Source organism: Nothobranchius furzeri, chromosome 17, assembly GCF_043380555.1.
Source record: "Nothobranchius furzeri strain GRZ-AD chromosome 17, NfurGRZ-RIMD1, whole genome shotgun sequence".
Lineage (NCBI taxonomy): Eukaryota > Metazoa > Chordata > Actinopteri > Cyprinodontiformes > Nothobranchiidae > Nothobranchius > Nothobranchius furzeri.
Genome location: NC_091757.1, coordinates 36,387,928 through 36,412,291, shown reverse-complemented (window position 1 = coordinate 36,412,291; position 24,364 = coordinate 36,387,928). Strand labels below are relative to the sequence as shown.

At 42.0% G+C, this 24,364-nt stretch overlaps 2 protein-coding genes across 7 annotated transcripts in view; both read right to left on the bottom strand.

Moving 5' to 3' along the window:
- The window catches only part of dtx1 (deltex 1, E3 ubiquitin ligase), a 50,067-nt gene extending 45,353 nt beyond the window's left edge, over nucleotides 1-4,714 (bottom strand). The window contains exons 1-2 of one of the 6 annotated variants that reach the window (XM_015972180.3): nucleotides 4,606-4,714; nucleotides 3,267-3,898 (exon numbers count right to left, since the gene is read on the bottom strand). In XM_015972180.3, the coding sequence (XP_015827666.3) occupies nucleotides 3,267-3,525 (259 nt within the window). In that variant the 5' untranslated portion in view covers nucleotides 3,526-3,898; nucleotides 4,606-4,714. Of the gene's footprint in view, nucleotides 1-3,266; nucleotides 3,899-4,229; nucleotides 4,586-4,605 lie in introns of those variants that run through there. The other 5 variants (XM_015972182.3, XM_015972183.3, XM_015972179.3 and 2 more) reach the window with 5 other exon arrangements.
- Nucleotides 4,715-12,380: 7,666 nt separating this feature from the next.
- Nucleotides 12,381-23,809, bottom strand: slc20a1a (solute carrier family 20 member 1a). The gene is made up of 10 exons (XM_015972178.3): nucleotides 23,318-23,809; nucleotides 23,099-23,239; nucleotides 22,904-22,989; nucleotides 21,761-21,857; nucleotides 20,605-20,724; nucleotides 13,997-14,203; nucleotides 13,213-13,684; nucleotides 12,944-13,129; nucleotides 12,777-12,861; nucleotides 12,381-12,675 (listed from the first exon to the last, which is right to left on the bottom strand). The coding sequence occupies exons 1-10, from the start codon at nucleotides 23,661-23,663 to the stop codon at nucleotides 12,520-12,522; spliced, it is 1,896 nt and encodes a 631-aa protein (XP_015827664.3). The 5' UTR covers nucleotides 23,664-23,809; the 3' UTR covers nucleotides 12,381-12,519.
- Nucleotides 23,810-24,364: the final 555 nt, after the last annotated feature.

The window sequence follows — 24,364 nt, the reverse complement described above, 5'->3', positions numbered from 1 at the left end:
ACACGGGCCCTGCTGCATCATCTGTGGTGTTTGAGTTGTTGTCATGATGCTCTGATTACAGGGAGCTGCCGTTTCATTAGACCGAGTAACTCTGCCTGGTTATGACCCACAGGAGATCCTCCCAAACCCACAGGCGAGCAGGATGCTCCCACACAACCCACAGGGATGGGAGAAAAATACGGCGGCTGCCAGGAGACACACACACACACACACACACACACACTGGAATAAACTCACTCACATCCATAGGACGTCATCTTCACAAACGTAAATGGAGGGCAGCCTCTCCCCTACCAGCATTAGCTAAAAACGGCCTTGGAGGATGAGATCACGGAATCCGCAAACCGCGAGGGCTTTCCCCACAGGGACACTCCGTTTTCCGGCAGCCCTGTGCTACAAATGCAGCAAACACCAAAACGAAATGAACACTTTACTAGCTATTACTCAAACTCACTGAAATCTGTGTAAACACAAGTTCGCAAAAACCTGGAATCTAGCCCACGTTTGAGTTTCAGTCAATCACTTGATGAAGACTTGGATGAAGGTTGCACGAGTTTAGGAACAGGATCAGGCTGTAGAAGATGAGCAGAGGGGAGGAGACAGCTGGAGTCCAGACTGTTGTCTATCAGGCCACACTGTGACAGCTTAATCCCACATGGACTGAAAGCAGCACACTGAAAAGGCACAAAGAGGAGCGATAAACGTCAGGCCCTGCTCCTCGGGCTGATGAAGAGCTCAGTGGCTCATCGCACAGCCAGCCCAGACATGTGATGCTCTGCATTCTGTTCAGTCAGAGGGTAAATCTGGCTTAGAAAGCCATCCTATATATATGAATATATAGTCTAGCCACGACCCATAGACAGAGCTCAGTCATGGGGGAGAATCTACGGTTGCCTTTCAAACTGTCTCCACGTGCTACTGGACAGTGAACAACGTGACATACTCACGGATGTCAGTCAACGAGGCAGTTCGCCATATACCATCAAAGAAGATGCAAATACATCCTTTTTCTAAATAAAAAGACGTAAGTACCTCTATCTGCTCTTGACTCAAAGAAAATCACAACTCTAAATAATCTAGAATTATTGCCAAAGCTGTTTTAAACGAGCCGACGCAGTCTTAGTGGTTCTGCTCCATGGCATCATCCCACCCACCAAACTGATGGAGCGCTGTGATTGGCAAGGCACAAGACTGTTTAAGCTACCTGAGGCTCCTGTGGAGCGTAGACCAACAGGATTTTGCTTCTGTTACTGCCTGTCTAGGCTTCTAGGGTAAAACACCAGGAGAAAGAGCAGGAACACAGCTGTGTATGACCCAACTGGGTGGGAAGAAAACTGTCTCTTAATGAAGAATTTAAAAAAGATACTGATCTTTAATAACCCTTCAGATGCCTCATCGTGTGGTGTAGGAATGCACCAGCTGCTTTAACTGGTCCAACACTCACAGAAACTATTCTTCCAGTTCATTGAACGCACCACAGCTAAGCTTTTGGGATGCCCATAGAAAAATCCGGCTGTGCCTTCTATGCAGGTATATATTTATATTAAGCTATCATTTATATTGATAAAAACTTTCAATTTAAGTACTTTGGAAGCAAGAAGACAAGAACAAATTAAGATTAGAGAAAAGCTGCTTCACTTTTTGGACCTTCAGTCTAGATTTGCACTTATTCTACTTGTGTGAGTCGAAACTAACTCTCAGTTCTTATACAGCTCTGATTAATTTTTATTATGTTGCATGATCAATTAGTCCCACGCTACAGCAATGCAGCCTGTAGGCTTCAGCTTTGGGAGAGGGGGCAGCAGAGGTGCTATGTGGATTAAGGCGGTGGATGTCAAATAAAAGGTTTTCAGGCAATACTGCCAACGAAGATGATGTAAAACAAACAAACAAACAAACAAACAAACAAAAAAACACGTAGCTGCATAGAAAATTGTTTTTGTCTGCAAAATAAGTTGTAACCAATAATGTTACAAAACAAGAACAGACTTTTTCAGGCAGAAAGAAATAATTTTCATTATTTACTGAAGCACTTAGGAGTTAGAAATATTTTATACAGAAATCACTTAATGTTAAAATTAATGTTTATTAAAGCTGGAAATTTAATTTTCAACTTAAAGTTTCTTTCAAGGAAAAAACTGAAGAAACAAAAGCGGTTTATTTGAATCTCTATACTTTTATAACTTGTACATACAATTACTTATTCATTATTTACTTTTAATGTTCTCTAATCCAAATTCTATAACCTTTTGTGGAAAAAAATGACTCCATTGTAACAGGACAGGATTTACTTTACTTACAGAAAAATACATTATTCTCATAATAATAATAATAATAATAATAATCAGGCATTTATCAGCCAAGCAGAAAGTCTGAAGACCTTTCAGAATTATTTTTGTCTTATTCTTGAGTAATTCACATGCAAATTGACCACGACAAATTAAGGAAAGGTGACATGGTGCAGATCCATGCTCTGTGAGGTCACCTTCTGCAAATCCCATATGGATCAGTCTGAACCATGTGACCATGTTACATAATTACTAGAAGTACAATAGAAACCCGGTCATAAGCTGAAAAGTGTGATTTTCTTTCCTCTATGTCAGAATATCTCAATACTAAATAACTTTGTTTTGTTTTAATTCAAATGTAGCATCCCCATTTAACAAAACAGGACTTAGGAGATGCCATTTTGTGTTTGAGCTTTAAATACTGGGACACCAAAGCAGAGGAAAACATATCAGATCGGATTTCATAAACAAACAAAAACAAAACACCTTTAAACCTTTAAAAGCAGTTTTTATAGATCCAGAATGTGAAAAACCACACAAACGCAGCAGAAGCAGATCTTATAGACTACCTGTGTCAGATCACAGATTCACCAGCCTAAGTTTACGACCAAATGAGTAACTGAACACGGAGACGGGTGGGCCGCTTGCACACGCTGACCTCTGCCAAGGTCACTCCAAACCAGCCGCTGCATGAGGATGCTCCAGAACAAACTGATGATGAATGCACTTTAATTAGCAGTATGCTTTGTGCTGAGTGGCTGTAGGCCGCTTCGCTCTACCTGTGGCCCATTTGCATGAGAACCACTGCGACTTTATTCCATTAAACGTGACACGGGATCATCGCAGCAGGAGGAAAAGTAAAGTGGGCTCTGGTTCAAACAGAAGCAGATACTGACACATTTCAGATGTAGAACCACTGACTTCACAGACACTTTGTTACAGCTCCACCTGAAAACTAGAGGATCCCACATGTCTTACCTGTGTCTTGTCGAAACTGGTGCATGGACTGCAGGTCAATGATGTAAGGAGAGAGCTGGGCATCCACCTGCCCCAGAACAACACTCCCTCGGGCGTCCCCCTTCAGCACATTCTCAATATGGTGGCAGACCGCTGCACTGTACGGCCTCCAGCGTCCATGCTCGTTCAGCCACTCCCAGACCACCACCCTGGCCAGGTTCTGAGGGGGGTAACCCACCCCGTTCTTGGGCACCAGCAAGCCTGATCCTGGGCGAGCCATCTCTTCTGTGGTGTGGGCCTGAGCTGCTGGCTACGTCCCGTTTGAGAACACCACTGTGACTCTGTCAGTCAACTGACACACTGGGACATTTTTTTGATCAGCCTCCAAACAGTAAAAGAAAGTTGAATCAGGGATTTATCCAGAAATCCTCAGTTTATCTCATGCTGCTTTCAAGAAAGCAGCTCACTTGGAGTCATCCTACGCAGGTACTTCCTGACAGGTGTCCCTTTGATCAAACTAAAGGCAGCCTCTGTCCTCGTTCCTGATCGGGTGTGAAGTTACAGATGTTGATGGTGAGGATTGCAGCTGCAGAAGTCTCAGTCCCAAACAGCCAAACACAGCAAATCTGCAGCCGGTAGACAGGAGGCAATCACTGTTACAATAAAAACAGATAAGGAAAGTTGTTATCTGTCCAATGAGTAGTTAGGAACACAATTACAGCATCTGTTCTCACTGCAGCCCAGTGGTCTCTGGATCTTAAGGCTGATCTGATCCGAGACTCTGGGCTATTTTGGCAGCACAAATACCTGCCATCAGATGTGAGTATGGACAGTGTGCAAGCACAGCTAAATGCTACCATAAATGTACCATACCATCGTTCACACGTCCTATACAAAATGATCAGCAAACGCTGTTTCAGATAAATAACAGGCAGAATAAAAATATTTTTGTTATGCACGAATTACTTGGATCCTGATACAGACCTGTAGGCTGTGTTACCGCACATCTGTCAGGTAGAAAGCTGCATCTCACTGGCTCCGAATCAAACGAGGAGAGAAATTTGAAAAAAGGTGCAAATCAGAAAACGGACCTGCCTGTGATTCCGTCTCTAAAAACTAGAAAACGCTCATGAAGCCCCAGGGATGCACTAGAGAAGATCGAGCCGTCGTTGTGTTCTTGTAGTCATCAGCTTGTTGGTGAGATACGTGTCCGTGTGTGTGTGCGCGCGCGTGCGTGTGTGAATGGATGCTCCAGTTCGGTTTGCAGAGTGCAGCGCACCGCCAAGCTGCGCTGCTGCGAACGCGCCTCTCTCTCTCTGTCACCATCAAAATAAAATATGAAACCTGGACTAAATCTCACCATCAAGATGCGCAGACGGGATTCTGGAGGTTCGAGGAGGGAATTCAAGTCCAACACACCTGTATGCACAGCCATGAATGTGGTCAATACGTCAATTAGGGGAAACTGTATAATTTCCGGTATTGCATTTCAAAATAAAAGTCACTGTTATTCAAACAGAGGGCTGTCACAGAGCTCTCAAGCCTCATAAAGTGATGAAAGCATTTTCCTGAACACACACGCTAACACGCCAAACATTCACGCTAAAAGAAATAAAGAAAAGCAACGTCTTTTTCATGATAAGGGTGTATTTTCCTGTAAGGTCCTGACTTTACAATGTAGGCGAATGTCCCAATTTTAATGTAGTGCATTTATTCAATTACATTTATATTTTTTCTGGCAAACTAACGACTCTTTGATCGAGACTATCCAAGTTTTCTTGTAATTAAATGAAACAATTGTAGACATTCGGACGGTTTTTGGCAATACATTTCAACATACAATACATACAATGTACAATACATTGTACTCTTCCAATAGAATAGAATAGAATAGAATAAAACTTTATTGTCCACACCATAGTGTAAAATTTCTTTAGGCTTTCCAGGGCTAAATACATTCATGCATTTATACGCTATATATATATATATATGTATGTATGTGTGTGTGTGTGTGTGTGAGTATATATATATATATATATATATATATATATATATGTATGTATGTGTGTGTGTGTGTGTGTGAGTATATATATATATATATATATATATATATATATATATATATATATATATGTATGTGTGTGTGTGTGTGTGAGTATATATACATATATATATATATATATATATATATATATATATATATATATATATTCTGCTATGATGTTCATTGCAGTGTTCCTTGGCCTTTCAGCAGCCAATTGGGAGATAGCTTTTAATGGTCTATTTTGTCTATTTTAACTATTTTGTCGGCCAGTGAGAAAATTGTAGAAGTTTGGCCTTAAATCTGGAGTTTACATGACCAAAACCATGGCTGGGAGATGTAAAGTCTTCAATCTACCATGGCCCCAAAACTTACTTATAACTAATTGTCTATGAATTAAAAGTAAAAATTAGTTTAGTATTTGGCTAAATCTGTCTTTAATCAACCAATTATGGTAATTGTCAATGTTTTTTAAGCAAGCAGGATGATATTAAAACTTATTCATCATAATTCCAAGCAGAAATAACTTGGCATTTGCTGAGTGAGGCGTGTCAGCATGTACTCTGGTGGATTTCACACAAAGGTAGGTAAGGTTTCACCAAATACAAGCCTCTTATTAATTTATATTTAACAAAAGTTGACACTTCAATAGTGCCAACAATAATACTTAATCAGATATTGTACCTTTCTTTGCTCTGGAAGGTGCAAAATAACATAATACAGGTCCTTGAAATTTTGAAGTTCTGCATGGTATTTTGAAAGAATTTATAGGAAGTGTTTCTTCTAAATAGCTTTTATAACTTCACAAATGTAATTCCGTCTTGCCCTTTTCTGAGAAGCATAGTCCTTCCAACGTGTCCTGCGTCTTCCCTTAGGTCTCTTCCTAGTTGGACATGCCCGGAAAACCTCACCTGAGAGGCATCCAGGAGGCCTCTCAATCAGATGCCCAAACCACCTAAACGGGCTCCCCTCAATGTGGAGAAGCAGCGTATCTACTCCAAGCTCCTCCCGGATGACCGAGCTTCTCACCTTATCTCTAAAGTAGAGCCCAGACACCCTGCAGAGAAAACTCATTCTGACCGCTTGTATCCGCGATCTCGTTCTTTCGGTCACTACCCAAAGCACCTGACCATAGGTGAGGGTAGGATCATAGAACAACTGGTAAATCGAGAGCTCTACCCTCTGGCTCAGCTCTCTCTTCACCGCAACAGACCGGTACAACACCCACATTACTGCACATGCAGCACCAATCTGCCTATAGATCTTGCGCTCCATCTGTCCCTCACTCATGAACCAGACCCCGAGAAAATTAAAATCCTCCACTTGAGGCAGGACCTCATCTTTGACCAGGAGAAGACATTCTACCCTTTTCCGACTCAGGACCATGGTCTCAGATTTAGAGGAGCTGACTCTCATCCCAGCCAACTGACTCAGATTTGCCAGAAAATTAAATCGGTGGGGGCTAGCGGGGGCTTCCCGCATGCAGAATTCATTATCGTTCAGGATGTCGAAGAGTAAACATCTCTCTGTCTGTGGCACAGAGCTCCCGATGAGGGAGCAGGGAGGATTGACCGTGAGCACCACAGCTCACAGTTGCCTTTGTTTACTTTTAACTTCAGCCACAGCAGCAGAGGACAGTGTTATGCGGACGCACACAGCAGTATCGGTAAAAGAACAGGGAGCAATTAATTAAAATAATGTGGTTCAGTTTCCAAAAGCAACACAGCTCACACCCGCCTTTGTTTATCTTATTAAGGAGGACACCACAGACTTTTCCGCTCATCTATGGCACCGCCCACATGCTCAGGGATTTCCACATTCCAGTGAAGGGAACCATATGGGAACCATAACGGGAACAAAACAACGCCCTTACAAGCTAAGAGTGATGCCCCGACCTTCCTGACCCAGATGTGGAAGTGCCTTAACAGCCTGTATCAGAGGGCCTGATACCCCATGCTCCTGGAGTACCCCCACAGGTCCCCCCATAGAGCCCCCAACGCCTTCTCCAAATGCACAAAACAGATGTATATTGATTGGGCAAACTCCCACGCATCCTCCAGGACCTCCCTAAGGGTATAGACATAGCTCAGTGATGTGGACGAAAACCACATTCCGACAATCCCTGAATGGACCAGAGAGGTTCAGAAGAGTGATTCCCCTTGTAGTTGGAACACACCATGCGGTACATTTTCTGTGTAAAATAGCCACTTCAGTAGACACTATAAAGACTGGGGAGTCGTTTCAGCAGTTAGATTAAGGTGTTAAAAAGACTAATGCACAGCAAGGAGATAGTTCCGTTTTTGGTTTAACCACACAGAATTAATAACGGACACCAGGGGGTGTTAAAAGCAAGCACAACTGCCAAGCGTGCCTTTGAGGAACTCTGGGCGGATCTCATCCACCCCTGGGGCCTTGCCACAGAGGAGATTTAGGACCACCTCAGTGACCTCGGCTCCAGAGACTGGAGAGCCCAACCTAAGTCCCCAGACTCTGCTTCCTCACTGGAAGATGTGCCGGTGAGATTGAGGAGGTTTTTTAAGTACTCCTCCACCAATCTGCCCACTGATGAATAATGTCCCATTATTTCTTTTATTTATCTTCCCATAAACCAACATTTTGTAAGAAAGCACACGAATGAGAAACATGTTATTTGTACAAATGTATTAAAAAGCAGCCTTGTAACTAAAATTTCTAATTTTTACATCGTCAACACACGGCTGTATTGAGAAATGCACCTTCCCACAACAGAGCATGCAAATCTCGGCAGGAACGCTCACACCAGTTCACAAAGACCGTGATGACTGACCTGTACTCCAGGTCATTCCTCTCAGACACACAGCCGATGACCAAGCCATCTGAGAACTTCTGGAGGTGACAGCTGCTGGTGTTGTAGGTGAAGTCCGAGATGTAGTTGAATAGAAAGGGTGAGAGCACTGTACCTGGTGGAGCTCCAGCACTGCACACAACCACTTCAGATGTACAGTTGTGCAGCCTCACATGGCCTGTTGGTGAGGTAGTTATGGTCCATGCAGTCAGATGTCGTCCACTTCTGTACCTCTCATCTTCTGATATAGTAAAGATGGTTGAATGGTGTTGAAGGCACTTGAGATGTCAAAAAGCGTGATTCTCACAGTGCTTCAGGAGGTGACTCAGCAGGAGCTGCAGGTAGATGATGGCATCCTCCACCCCGTGTTTGGTTCATCTCTTTTTATTTCAAGCTTGTTTTATGTATCTAATTCTCAACACAACCACCACATACACCTCTGAGTTGAAGACCTCAGTTTTTCTTTCCAAGTTTCAAACTGTTTATTTTATCAGATGTTTTGGAGAACAGCACCATCTCCTGGACTGCTGGTGTTGGAAAAATATACATGCAGAAAACAAAGTAATAAAAAATAATAAGTAAAATAATAAGTAATAAAAAAATAAAATGGTGTCCAGATCTCATTTCATTAATTTGTTTAAACTCAGTATCTCACTGAGTGTGGGTAAACGATACATATTAGAAAATGTTAATGGTGTTGTGTTATAGCAGAGCAAAAACAGTGTCTGAAAATTATTTAGCATGACCAGTATTTTCAGAAGAGGTTATGTACTGCAATTCAAAGGGAACCGAATTCTGCAGCATTTTCACTCTAAAATCCAGGGCAGACATTTAGTTTTTAATTTTCCCTATTAAGGATTTAAAAAATGCAAACATTTGAGAAATACAAAAGTTGATAATAGACTTCAAGTTACTAATTTGCAAAAATAAATAAATAAGAAATTAAACTCTTATTGATTGCTGCTGAGATGAATTTGATGAATTCATAAAAATGTGTTTATGTGTTTACGTACTTTAAATTCATGATTTGGTGTTTCAACACACAAAGCTGCAGAAATCGGCATCACACAGAGTTGCACTTAAAGCCAAACACTGTTCAGAGGGAATGTGTGAGTGTCACATCTTTTATTACAGGTGAAAGCCAGGGAGTCATGAAAATCCCACAGATTACATAAATACAACATAAATACACGGGGAAACACAGTGATTATAATCAGCTTATAAAACGCAGCAGTATCAGTAAAATCATGATTACAGCACCTGTTACTATTCTTTTGAGAAATATGCAAATAACGATGTGAATATATTGATTTAGTTTAATGTTTAGTGTAAAATAAAATTAAAGACTCACTGCACATGTGTTGTAATTAGTACATAGTGTATATATTTGGCTGGTGTAACAACAGTGACACAGGATGGAAGACTTTGAAAGTACAGGAAAAAAAAGTTGAAATAATTAACAAATCAAGACAAATAGCGAAAATGTGAGATATGGTTTAATAAAAAATCATTAAGTACAATTCACAGTCTGGTTTATTTCATATTATTACCAGTGTACTGAAACACATGTTTATAGTATAATAAAGCAATACAAATATTAGTTAGAACAGTGGGTAGATGTTTTGTCTACAAGTTCTTGAATTTTCAAAATAAAAATTACAACTAAAGTTATTTACGTCAAGTTAAGAGGCAAGGCCACTTTATTCATACTGCACATTTCATATACAGAAGCAAGTCAATGTGATTTTCAGGTGAAAGAGAACAGTGGAAACATAAAATATCAAATTTTGAAATCAACATGAACACAAAAAACTGCAGATTTTAAAATCCTATTTAAACTGCACAAATAAAAGTAAGAAATCAAATAAAAGGAAAAGTTAAAAGGTGAACAAAAGTTGCAGCAAAAGCAACGATCATTCAATGGCAGATGAATTCATGAAAGTTTTCAGTTTAAATTTTGCTAGAGTTGAGACACATCTATGGTCATAAAGAACCTGATTCCACCGGTGTGCAGCCGAGTAACTAAAAGTAGCTTCACCCTGTTTGATTCTGACCAAGAGCCTGCTGGGTGTTTAGGGAGTCTCCTCCTTTTTCGGTCGGCTCATGGGTCCCCGAAAGAACGAAAAAAAAAAGAAGAATCAAGTCAACAGAGCTAAAACAGCTCTTAATCCGCATTGCTTTAGGTCCTGGATGTTGTATTGTAGTTTAAATGAAATCTAATGATGGGTGCTTTGACCATGTCTGTCACACACTTTGAGATTTATCATCTTGTAAAAGTTTGTAATTAGCATGACCACAAATCAGACGTCTGCACTTTGCATATATGACGTCACCACAGAATCTTCTCTCCCCTAACATAGCTGCTATTTACCAAATGGGCAGATTTATGGGTTATTTTTTCCTTCTGAAAGACGGATTTGAAGTTTGCTGAACTTACAGCCATTTTCCCTGTTTTCTCTGTGTCGGGTTCGATGACGTCACTTTCGTGAAGCGCATTTGTGGTCCTGGACTTATTCTCACACAAAACCTAAAATAATGTGTCCCCCTGTTCGAGAATAAGTGCTTTCTTGACAACAAAATGTGCCTTTAAAATTCACGGACATCCTGTGTGAAATCCATGGCACATTACAAGCGGAATTAGAAAATAGCGTTTTTAGCCCTGTTGACTTGCGTTCATTTGTCGTTCTTCCAGGGACCTGTGATGTGGAAGTAGATGGGCGTGACTTAGGCTCCCTACAGTGCAAGGAGATCCGACATATTTTGGTCCCACCATGCCATTGGGGGATTTATAAACTAGCAGTAGCACTTTGAAATCGATCCTGTAGTTTACTGGTAACCAGAGATTTAAGAACAGGAGTGATGTTTTTGGTTCTTATTGAGACTGTAGCAGCAGCATTCTGATAAAACTGCAGTCTCTTCACAGCTTTTTTGGAAAGGCCAGTCAAAAGACCATTAATAATAATAATAATAATAATAATAATAATAATAATAATAATAATAATAATAATAATAATAATAATAATGCATTGAACTTATATAGTGCTTTTCAGGACACTCAAAGACGCTTTCACACACTCTCACATTCACACACTGCTAGTGATGGTAAGCTACTTTGTAGCCACAGCCGCCCTGGGACGGTCTGACAGAGGCGAGGCTGCCATTTGGCGCTGTCGGCCCCTCTGTCCACCACCAACACAGGCAAGTTGGGTGAAGTGTCTTGCCCAAGGACACAGCAGTAGAATACCCCTGGAGGGAGCTGGAATCAAACCCATGACCCTCCGATCATGAGGCAACCCACTCTACCACCTGAGCTACTGCTGTCCCATTACAATAGTCCAGCCTGCTGGAGATGAACGCATGAATGATTTTTTATAGGTCTTGTCTGGACATGAGACCTCTGAGTCTTGCTATTTGATGCAGACGTTAAAACGCTGATCTAGTTACAGTCTTAACCCTCTCAGGCTCAAAATAAGTTTTGATAAAAGGACGAACAACTAAGTCCTTCAAGGGTACTTCTGAGTTAAAAAAATGCTCATGAACTACGTACGTGGATTAACCAGGTAGGTAGGCTTTAATTAATGCAAACTGCAATGCCTGCCACCAGAGGGTTAAATGAAGAAAGCCTGACTGCATCCAGTCATTAACTTGCTCCAAACATTGACAGAGAGAGTCTAGGGGACCACAGTCATTAAGTGACAGAGCTATGTAGATCTGGGTGTCATCTGCAAAACAAGCCATGTTGTTGTGTGACCTGACCCAGATAGCATATAGAGATAAAAGAGCAGTAGTCCATAAATTGAACAATGGGAAACCCCTCATGCATAGGTGATCTGCTTTAATTTGTAATCGTCCAATCAAAACTACATTACCTCTGTTTCTGACATGTGACCTGAATTACATACACGGTAACCTGCCATATAATCCCACCCAGTTTATGAGCCAATCAAGAAGGATGTTGTGGTCTACAGTGTAGAAAGCTGCACTGAGATTGAGCATCACCAGAGTCTATGCTTGCTGTTCATCATCTTTCACATATTTTACACACACACACACACACACACACACACACACACACACACACACACACACACACACACACACACACACACACACACACACACACACACACACACACACACACACACACACACACACACACACACACACACACACACACACACACACACTTTAAACTTTTTAAATCCAAAAAACCCCTCAAAACATGTCCGTTTGATTAACGCAAATATCCTTTTTTTACAAATATACACATATATACAGCCGAGTTGATAGAGCCTGTGATTCATGAACACATCTAAGTGAGATAAATAACTGACCTAAATTAAGAAACAAATTAATTAAACGTTTTGAACGAGGACAACTTTTGTAATTACATGTGAAAAGCGGGAAGCTCACAGGATAACATATATGAAGAGAGCCATAATGGCAGCACTGATGAGCCCAGAGATAGGAACTGTGACGAACCAGGCGATGAAGATATTTCTGAACAGATGCCAGTCAACTGATTTCCTGGAGCGCAGCCATCCCACAGCCACCACAGATCCCACCTGCAAGCAAAGCAATGTTAGTGCTCCTCAAAACTCAGCTTTCTCTGGGTTAACACATGGATCCATCCGTAGGTGAATATCAGAGCTGTACGGTTTGGTACCTTGCAATGGGTTGTGCTGACAGGAAGACCAACGTTAGACGCCACAACAACAGTGACAGCTGAAGCCAGCTCAATGCTGAATCCACTGGATCAGAGGAGAAAGACAGCACAGTCTGATAATGAGATCAGATATTTTATCTGAGATGAGTTGAAGATCTGTAGCATACCTCGAAGGTGTGATAGGGGTCAGGTCTTTTCCCATAGTCTGGATCACCCTCCGACCCCAGACCCAGAGTCCAGCACAGATTCCTACCCCACCATAGAGAAGCAGCCAGATGGGTGTGGGTGAGGTGGACACCACTGAGCCACTCTCATAGAGAAGCCAGAGAGCCACCAGGGGGCCAATTGCATTGCTGGTGATTACAAATTAAATCTTACTAGACTCAATGATCACATATAATCAAACTCACCAAACATCTATCTCCTCACTGCCTACCTGACATCATTTCCTCCATGAGCAAAAGAGCCAAAGCATGCCGTGAGTATCTGCAAAAACTGGAAAAGCAAAGCAACAGCAGATTGGTCAATCTCCAGCTCGTCCTCCTCTGGATCGATGTCCCCGCCTGCCTCTTGGATCACACTCCCATCTGGGACTACACTCCCGCTGGTCATGGCTGAGCTGTAGCTGCTGTAACTGTCCACTCGAGACCTCCTCTGCAGTCCTGCATCCACATCTTTGTATTTAGGGTCTGCCTGAATCCCATAGATGGCCATGGTGTAGGAGGTGTAGCTGTTGTTCCTCCTAAGGGGACGCTCCTCCGTGTCGCTGTCGCCAATGCAGTCACCAACCTTGGCCTTGTGGAGCTTGTGCAGCAGGTCTTTGTAAAGGCCAGAGTCTTTGTGGATGGTGTGCGAGCGACCACTGTGGGGATCGGTGATGGTCATATGACAAACAGTCCCATTCAGACCTGGAAAAACACACTTTTGATCAATTATTCAGGTACTGGGCAAGTTAGAGCAGGGGTGGGGAACCCTTGTCCATCGAGGGCCACTATCCAGCATATTTTTGTTTCAACCCTGCTTCAACACACCTGATTTCAATCAGCAGGTGATTGGCAGGATTCTGCAGAGCTTGATGAGCTGCTGCACAGGTGATTCAACCGCTGAATCAGAAATGTTGGCGCAAAGACATGCAGGATACCGGCCCTCGAGGACCAGGGTTCCCCAGTCCTGAGTTAGAGGATTCATTTCTTCATTTCACGCTCATGGTGATTTCTCACCATTAGGAATATCCAGGTCTTTGGCTTCTAAGTCAAGGTTTAGATCAGCTTCCTCTGAGCCTCCAAGTTTGAAAGCTGCCTTCTGACCATCAGCTGGAGGGGTCTGGGATGGAGGCTCAGAAGAGACTTGAGTTTGCTCCTCCATAGCAGGTTTACTGGAGTTCTTCTCCATTAGCGGAGTTTCACAGGGAGTAGCGGCTGTTTCTCCTGAGGAAGAATACAGTAAGGTCACAAGCACTCACCTAATAATAATAATAATAATAATAATAATAATAATAATATGAACATGACTTGGCAGTTTATGATCAGCTGGAGTAAAAAGCCAATTTAAAAAGAATTGATTTAGTATCATCCAGCCAACTGGCCATCTATATCAAGAGGAAGGATGTTCCATAATATGTGAGTGGCTACAGAAAAGGCTCTGTCGCCCCGGGTTATGAGACAAAAGCTAGGAACATCTAGAAATCTAGACAGACAGTGGCCTCCTGTTCGCCGTATGGTTAGTTCTCGTTTTCTTAATGAGAGCACAGGTAGAAATTTTTCTGCTGCTTTTGATCCACCCTGTTCTTCTGATAACGACCCAGATTGCTTAACTTCTCAGTTTAACGAGCACTGCCTCTCCATTCTGGACAACATCTGTCCTGTCAGAACCAGATCAGTTCCTGCAGTGAACCCTACTCCCTGGTTTAATGACAGCCTTCGTAGCCTGAAGCGCCAATGCAGAAAAATTGAGCGTTTGTTGAAGAAAACCCATCTCCACGTCCATCTGCTGCACCTAAAGGATCATCTGACATCCTTTAACTCTGCAGTCAGAGATGCCAGGGTTTCCTATTTCTCCAACCTGGTGTCCCAGAGCAAAGGGAACCCCAAGGTGCTGTTTAACACCATCAGCAGCATCGTCTCTCCTGCCTCTCCTACAGCCTCCATCCACTCTGTTACAGACTGTGAGAACTTTCTGTCTTTCTTTGTGGACAAAGTCAATAAGGTTAGATCTAGCATCTCTCCTTCAGCCTTATCGCTGCCTCTCCCGACTCCAACCAGGCCCGTCATCCTAGATGGCTTTGCTCCTGTTTCTTTGCCTGAGTTAACCAAACTAGTTAACTCTATGAAGACCTCTGCATGCCCCCTCGACATCTTACCCTCATCTTTGTTTAAAAGCGCTTTTCTGTCCATCGGTCCCAGCGTGCTCTCTATAATTAATGCTTCTCTGGTTTCTGGTCAAGTCCCTGCTTACTTTAAGAATGCTGTAATCCACCCGCTTCTTAAAAAACTGAGTCTTGACCCCTCTCGCCATAGCAGCTTCAGTCCCATCTCTAAACTTCCGTTCATCTCCAAGATCTTGGAAAAGGTTGTGGCTAAACAACTCACAGCTGCTCTTGATGAACATAGCATCTATGATAGCTTCCAGTCAGGTTTTCATAGAACTCATTCTACTGAAACAGCTCTTCTTAGGGTCTCTAATGACCTTCTGACTCACAGTGATGCAGGGGATTGTTCTGTTCTGGTCTTGCTGGACCTAACTGCAGCCTTTGACACTGTTGACACCTGCTACTGGAGAGGCTGAGAGACTGGGTAGGCCCATCAGGATCTGCTCTGGAGTGGTTCTCCTCTTATCTCTCTGAGCAGTCCTTTTCTGTGGCCGTCTCCAAGTTTAGGTCCTCCACCACCTCTCTTACCCATGGTGTCCCACAAGGTTCTGTGCTGGGGCCTCTGCTCTTCCTCCTCTATCTGCTCCCTCTTCAGCACATCCTGAGCTCCTTCAAAGGAATCTCCTACCATCTTTATGCAGATGACATCCAACTGTACATCTCCTTGAAGCCCCATGAGATGTCTAAGCTGCAGCTGTTACACACCTGCTTAGACTCTATCAAAACCTGGATGGCTGGGAGCTTTCTTCAGCTGAATGAAGATAAGACTGAGATCCTAATCTGTGCCCCAGACAAGCTGGTTCCCAAAGTCAGAGACTCTCTTGGTCAGCTTGCTTCCCACACCAAACCTTCTGTCAGGAATCTTGGTGTGACTTTTGACCCAGCTCTCACCCTGGATTCTCATGTCAGATCTCTTGTTCGCTCTTCCTTCCTCCATCTCAGGAACATTGCTAAGCTGAGTCCCATTCTGTCCCGCTCTGAACATGAGACAGTTCTCCACACCTTCATCTCCTCACGCTTAGACTACTGTAACTCTCTTTTCACGTGTCTGAGCAGAACCTCCCTGAACCGTCTACAGGTGGTTCAGAATGCCTGTGCTCGGCTTCTGACCAAGTCCTCCGAACACACCCACATCACCCCGCTTCTCCTCCAGCTTCACTGGCTGCCAATCAACTTCAGGGTTAATTTCAAGATCCTGGTTCTGGTCTATAGGGCCTTACATGGACAAGCACCATCTTACATTGGTGATCTTCTTAGTCCCTACACCCCCAGCAGGTCCCTGAGGTCCAGTGATCAAAGCCTACTGGTTGTGCAGCACCAGGCTAAAGACCAAAGGTGACAGATCATTTGCTGCTGTGTCCCCCAGACTCTGGAACTCTCTCCCCCTGAGCCTGAGATCAGTGGACTCAGTGGTCTCCTTTAAAAAGCAGCTGAAAACTCACTTGTTCAAGCTGGCTTTTGTATAACCTTCTTCACCACTCTCTCTTTATTCTGCTCTCCCCACCTATTCCACCTTCCACAGGAACCACCGATTTCCCTTTTTCCTACTCTCTCTCTCTTTCTTAACAATTTTTTAAATCACAATTGTCTCTTTTTGCTCATTTTACATATATTTTTAAACATTTTCTAAATGCTTTTTAATATTTTTACATTTTTTGTTTTTGTGAAGCGCCTCGTGATTTTTATCTTGAGAGGCGCTATAGAAATGATACTTTCTTCTTCTTCTTCTTCTTCTTCTTCTTCTTCTTCTTATTCTTCTTCTTCTTCTTCTTCTTCTTCTTCTTCTTCCGAAGCAAAATTATTTTACTCTACATTTTGGTCAAGCCATGCTCCATTAGAACCTCAGCAGACGCAAACAGTCTTGTGCCTTGCTAATCACAGCGCTCTATCAGTTTTGTGGGCCAATCACAGCGCTCTATTGGTTTGGTGGGCCAATCACAGCGCTCTATCGGTTTGGTGGGCCAAAACCAGTGTTTTATCAAATTGGTGGGCGGGATGATGTGACTGAGCAAAGCAACTAAGATAGCATTGGCTCCTTTGAATGGGCTTTAGCATCAAATTTGGATTATTTAAACTTGGGCTTTTTTTTAAATTCATAAGCAGATAGAGGTACTTAAAGAGCAAGTGACCCCCTATCAGAGTCTAACCCCCAAATTCCACTACCTCCGCTCCGCTCCGTTCCGCCCACGCCTTCTGCAGCCGCTCGCTTCCGAACTCAATTATTACTGGTACCCGCTCTACAACGGCTCTGCTCCGGTGCGGAGACCTGAGGTGGGCAAACAAGAATGCGCGGGATTTTCGAGATCTTGTGATACAGTCCGAGCAATAAACGCGGAAGTTAGATCCAAACACCCGTTGTGTGGGAGAAGCATCGGCATGAACTGTTTAATCTGCCCATCATTTGTGTTGAGAGATCAGCAGTGTTTGGATCAACAAAGTGTGACTACTTTGATAGTGAAAACTGTATTTATGGCTTATTTTTGTGCATTTAAACTTCAGCTGCCATTGATAGTTGTTAAAAGTTGTTAAACCTGTGCATATGAAACAAAAAACGCCTTTTGTTTATCGATTTATTGTGAAAAACGGAAGTTGTGCTTCCTCCTTTTCCTGTTGGGCAGTTGTGATTTCTGTCCATTTACTGCGGAGGTGCTCCGGCGTCCGGCAAAAATAGGATCGATTCTATTTTTGCCGGACGCCGGAACAGAGGGCGGCGCACGGCGTCGCACTGCCGGAGCACGGCCGCAGTAGTGGAATTGCTCTGATTGACTACAACTGGACTGATTTTGCTCCGGCGTTCGTGTCGGAGCGGAGCGGAGGTAGTGGAATTTGGGGGTAATTCCACTCCCACTTCAAGTTTGAAAAATGGAATAAATGCTGTTGCCTAGCAGACCGAGAGGGCGGAGCTGCTAAAAAATACACACACACACACAGGCTCACGACAGCACTGTGACATCATAATGCACCAGTTTACATCATAGCATACATCTTAGCCAATAGCGGTGGCAGATTTAAATTCAAATACAGTGCAGAGTTTTTACCTGACAACGGCAGAACACTGCCAGTTTTAGGCAGAATATTTAAATTTTAACTAAGATGCACTGAAGTGCCAAATTATTGACGACACGTGTCTTCAGCACGATTAGACACTCGTTTATTTAGTTTATCAGCAAAAAAAAGTTTATTTGGGGGTGACTTGCTCTTTTAGTTCTTTAACTAGAAAAAGGATGTATTTGTGTCTTCGATGGTGCATGGTGGACTGCCCTATTGACTGACATCTGTAGCGGTGTGTATTTCATGTTGTTTGTTGTCCAGTAGCATGCAGAGACAGTTTGGAAGACAACCACAACTGCAGATCCCACAACACCACAACCGAGAATCATGACTGAGAAGCAGCTGAGAATGGTGCAAAAGTTCAGACAGGCAAGAGGGTGTGAGGCCATTCAAATATAAAAGCAATAATTAAAATCTTAAAATTAACCCTAAAATGAATTGGCAACCAGCGCAGGGAAGACAAAATTGGAGTGATATGATTACGTTGTTTTCTTTCTGATAGGATGTGGGCAGCAGCATTTGAATAAGCTGCAAACAACGTAACAAAGAGTTGTCTAATCCAGCATGGAGAGATTTGCGATCACCAAGTCTTGAGGTAATGAGGGCATTAATCACCATTTCAGGACCAGTGTGTGGTAAATAAGGCTTGATTTTACCAATGAACCTTAGCTGGTAAGAGCTGGAATGAACTACTGCACTAATATGTTTGTCAAATTTGAACTTGTTATCAAATTTCACTCCAAGGTTCTGAGCAAACACACTGACAAAAGTGTCCAAAAGGCCAGTAGGGTTGCATTATTCCAGCAGCAAGTCAGCCTTGCCTAAGACAATAACCTTAGTCTTATCCTGATTCAAATGTAAGAAGTTCATTGCCATCCAAGATTTAATCTCAGCTTCATAGGCAATTGAATTCTGCACAGACTGACTTCCTCTAACCTTCAAGCAGATATAGATTTGTAAGTCATCTGCAAAACAATGAAAAGACACTTTAAATTTTCTAAAAATTGCCTCCAAGGTCCAGATAAAATGAAAATAGTACTGGACCCAAAATGGAGCCTTGAGGAACCTCACATTTTAATGGGACATCAGAGTAAGATAATCATCCCAAATGAAAAGAAAAGGTTCGATCAGACAGGTAGGAATGAAACCAGTTCAGAACTGCATCTTTCAGGCCGACCTGGTCCAGACAATAAAAAAGGAATCTCATGAATACTGAATGCAGATGTCAGGTCCAACAAAATTACCATTGCACAGTCACCTGAATCTGAGATTAAAAGTAGATTATTTAAAACTCTAAGGAGAACCATCACTGTGTCTTGGGCCATTTGAAAACCAGACTGAAGTTTTCTGTAATGTGACGTACTGTACCTGCAAATGTTCCTGGAGTTAAAGATAAACATGCAGGTAACGATGACTAAGCAGATTTTCCTACTTAAACTGATCGTTTAGATAATTAATAGTAGATTTATGTTGAAAGTGATGAACAATTAATATATTAAATAGTTTAGATTGTCTTTTTTGTGATTGGATCGATGAGCTAAAAGCTAGTTAGTGAAGATAAGACCAAAGTGGTTTGTGGCAACCTTAAAACAACCCCAGCACCAATATTCAACCACTAGTTCAGTAAAACACTCTTTGTATTTAACTTTACGTTGCAACCAACATCACTGAAAACCAGCAGAATGATTTGAACTGGAAATCTACAAACTTAGCAGAAAGTTTGCATTACTTCAAATAACCTTATAAATAGTGATGCACTGGTATGAAATTTTTGGGACGACACCGATATTCGATATTAATATCCCTGTAATGGCCAATGACCGATATTTGCCGATATTGTGCAACCCTATTTACAAATATATGTAAAAAAACGGTGTAATTCTGGATTCAAGGCAATGTCAGCATTTTTATAATAACTAAAATATTTGAGTAGTTTGATCCACCTGGAAAAGGTCCAATTCAGACTAGCTGTGAGCTCATTAATCCAGTTCAAACTAATCTCGCTTTTCCCAAACTGATGTCATTCAGAGACGTATCTGCAAATACACGAATGACAGTTCAAAACATTTTCACAGAAACCGTGTCAAAAGGCTTTTCTACAACTGGTTATAAAACCTTTCGTTGTCATCATTGTAAATAAGCCGTGTAATAAATCAGAGGTATGCAGGCTCAGTCATGGCCGTTTCAGCTGAAGTAAAAAAATGTCTAACTTTTAAAGTTAAAAAAGAGTTTAAATGAGATTTAAATCTGATTAAATGGGGGTTAAATCAGATTGCAGACAAAACTACAACAGCTATTCTACTTAAATATTCTACAAAAGACTTTTATAATTTCGGTAAAACCTCAAATAATGTATTTGTCATTTGTTACTTTAAAAATAAAATACCTGAAAGTGTCACCATTACTCACGTTTGATTTTCTTCTTGAGGCGTGGACAGACGGCAAACCAAACCACCAAAGCTGTGACGAAGGCAAAGCCCAGAGAAATACAGAGTGTACCCCACCATGGCACTCTGTCAAAACCCAGCACTGTAACACACACACACACACACACACACACACACACACACACACACACACACACACACACACACACACACACACACACACACACACACACACACACACACACACACACACACACACACACACACACATGGGTTTAATTTATTCCTCTCTTATGTAGCGCTAAAAAAAGCTGAGAAAACAAACTACCAGTGTTTACACACCAACCAACCGACCACCAGAAGAATGACGTCATCTTATGACTCCAAATGTTATGAATTATATTTTCAAGATGTGGTCATGTGATTCATACAAACTTTATACAACGTTATGCTAACAGCCTGCTCATCTCCTGAGTGTGTTCTTTGGTAAAACTGTATCAGTGACAATACGCCCTCCTCCCATCAGATACTGAGGAAGAGGCGCGTCTTGCAGCACAGAGATAAACGTTCTCATGGACAATATTTCAGTCATTTCACTTTTTCTTTATAACATAGGCATCGGGTAGCTAAGCCAAAGCTAAAAGTTTACAGCTTGAATTAAACCAGCGTCTCATTTGAGTGTGTTGGACAGCTGCAGCTTAACTCTATAGGGTGTAACTGATCGTTTAGTCAGGACTGGCCTCAGACACTGTTAACGGAGCAGGATGTTTTAAGGTGTCCTGTGAGATAACTGCATTTTTAGATGAAAGGTTCTTTTAGATAAATAAAATGTAATTAATTCCTGTCAGTTCATAAGGAAATAAAAACTTGTATCTACAATTAATGTGACAAGTTCTTTCCATAATATCCTCTTGATGATATATACATATTTTTTGCAATTTAAACAAATATTTGTGGCGAAAATTGTCTAAGACCAGTTAGACATTTTTTAAAGTTTTCAAATACTTTCCTCGAGATTAGTCTCCTACTTTTGTCTTCCATCATCTCACAAATGTTTTATTTATTTTGTAGCTGTTTTTGTGACACTTTTTACATTTTGTTTTTGCTGAAGAGATTGTATCAGATGCTGAGGTTGTTCAATGCATTTAATAAAGTAAAGGTCTGAAAATGTGACTCACATGGAGCTCCTGTAAACATGATGGAGAACAGGTTGATGCCCATCGTGATGGCATAGAAGACAGGGAGCGCTCTCAGTCCATTTGGTACAGGGTCGGTCTGTGGAAAACAATCGGGTCAATTAACTGAGCTCCAGCAGGAGTTTAAATGTGTACTACTTGGATTATTTCTTAATAAAGAAGGAAATATGAAGCTTAATAGCAGAGTTTTAAAAATGTTGTTTACTTTTTTACTTCCTAGCTAAAAAAAACTTCAAACAAAACTAAGACCAGCTGGTCTTACAGTAATATTTAATTTTCATAAATAAAACTAAATGTGAAATAATCAATCGAACTTGGTTAACTAATTACCTTTTTTATAATAAACCTTTTACATAATAAGTAGGTGGTAACTGGAGTAAAATTTCAGGAAGGATCAGGTTTAGATCGAAAAAGAGTTTTTACAAGGAGTCACATTTCAGACACAAGTTACGAATGTCCTTTTTCCTCCTTTCTCTCTCGTTAAATTAGTCAGACATGTCTGAGGTTAGCACCGCTCATTCTTTGCTTCAAGTATGTTTTATGAATTGGGCATTTTGCAAACTAGTTACATCATTATAATACAGCTGAGAGAGGGGGGGAGTAGGAGAGAGACAGAGGAAGGGATACGGAAAAGAGAGAAGGCAAGAGAGGGAGAGCGAGGGAGAAGGGGAGAAATGGAGAGAGGGAGGGATAGGAAGAGGGAGAGACGGGGGGGATAGAGAGGGAGTGGGAAAGGAAGGGAGAGAGAGGAGATGGAGGGATAAGGATAGGGAGAGAGAGAGATGGAGAGAGAGAAAGTGTGTGCATGTCCTTGTGTGCATGCACGTGTGTGTGTGTGCATGTGTGTGTGTGTGCATGCATGTATGTTTGTATGTGTGCATGCATGTCTGTTTGTGTGTGTGTGTGTGTGTGTGCGCGCGCATGTGTGTGTGTGTGTGCATGTATCTGTGTGTGTGTGTGTGTGTGTGTGTGTGTGTGTGTGTGTGTGTGTGTGTGTGTGTGTGTGTGCGTGCATGTGTGTATGTTTGTATGTGTGTGTGTCTCATGTTAGTAGTGGTTTATGCTGAGATTAAATAACTGATTTCCACATAAATAAAACGTTATCAACTTTTTCTTGTGGCTCACCTTGTTCAGAATAAATTTACGAACAAAAAAGAATAAAATTCCTGACATGATTCCTGACAGAACAGGTGACAGGAACCAGGATGCCACTGTGGACAAAAGATTCATAAAAAGTGTATTAATCTCTGTTAACATACTCCTTAAGTCTGATTTCACTGATCCTTGTTTGACACACGAGGAGGAACAAAATGTATTCACCGATGCGGAGCAGCTCCATCCATTTGACCCCTTGGTGGCCTCTCGCCACCATGGAAAACCCGATTGTTGCTCCAACAATGCAGTGGGTTCCAGAAATAGGGAGTTTGAGGAATGATGCAGCCAGCTGCCACACAGCAGAACCTGCAGGAGAAAAACGAGCAGGGGTTATGATCAGAGGTTAAACCAGAGCAGAACAAGAAGCCATGTTTGTAAACTCACCAAACATGGCACTTATGGATCCCGCCATCAGGACGTGTTCGGAGCCGTTATACATCCTCACATCGATGATGCCCTGCCTGATGGTCTCACTCACTTTGGCCCCAAGCAGAACTGAACCCACGGTCTCAAAGATGGTGGCCAAGATGCAGGCCTGCCGCAAAGTGACCACCCCGGAGCCCACCGCCGTTCCGAAGGAGTTTGCCACATCGTTGGCCCCAACAGAGAAGGCCAGGATGAAAGCAATGATGAAGCCAATAACCAGCAGCCAGATGTAGTCAGACAGGTTTGACTGGGCCAGAGCTGCTGTGGTGGCAGCAGCCAGGGTCGCAGGTGTCGATCCGTCCATCACTGCGTACAGTATCCTCTGATTGTAAACTACCTAAATCAAATTGCTGCCTGATGGTGGTTTCTGATATGATAAATACTTATAAATAAAAATCTGTCAACAAAAGAAGTAAACAAGCCCTCATAAAAGTGTAAGAGGGAATAAAAGAGGTTAGATTTATTGCTAGCTAGCTATCCTCGGTTTTTCTGTGAGCTTCATCGTAGAATGACAGGGTATAAAAATGGGAGAAGGATCCATTCTGATGGTTAACCTCGGACGATTCACGCTGCAAAAACACAGAAATACACAAGTTAGAGGGTAATATTTATTCTTCAAACACTGATCTGATCACACATGAACAAACCTAAACCACCCAACAAGAGCCAAACAGCATACACCACCATGGTTTACTGACATATGGCAGAGAGGAGTGTCTGATAAACATGCTTCATTAGACTGGTGAGAGAAACTTTTCTGTTTGATGTAAAAAAGCTAAAAAAAAAACAAACAAACAAACAAAATAAACCAACAAGAAAGAGACAAAAATATAAGGAGTTAATAGGTTCTAAAGTGTCTGAGCTCCTAAATGCTTTCAGATGTGTATAAATTATGGTGCAGAAGCTTTTAATGATTCCTAATAAATAACACACTCTGACAGGTTCAGCACGATTATACACTCGTGATTTACTGGATGGCCTTTTCTTTGTTGTTCTCAGGGTCCT

Bases quoted from the DNA above. Each gene is read 5' to 3' on its own strand.
- slc20a1a (XM_015972178.3), bottom strand. From the start codon at position 23,663: ATGGACGGATCGACACCTGCGACCCTGGCTGCTGCCACCACAGCAGCT. The intron at 22,990-23,098 runs GTGAATACATTT...TTTTGTCCACAG, and splicing joins GATGGAGCTGCTCCGCATCG to TGGCATCCTGGTTCCTGTCA. The intron at 13,130-13,212 runs GTAGGCAGTGAG...TGTAATCACCAG, and splicing joins CATGGAGGAAATGATGTCAG to CAATGCAATTGGCCCCCTGG.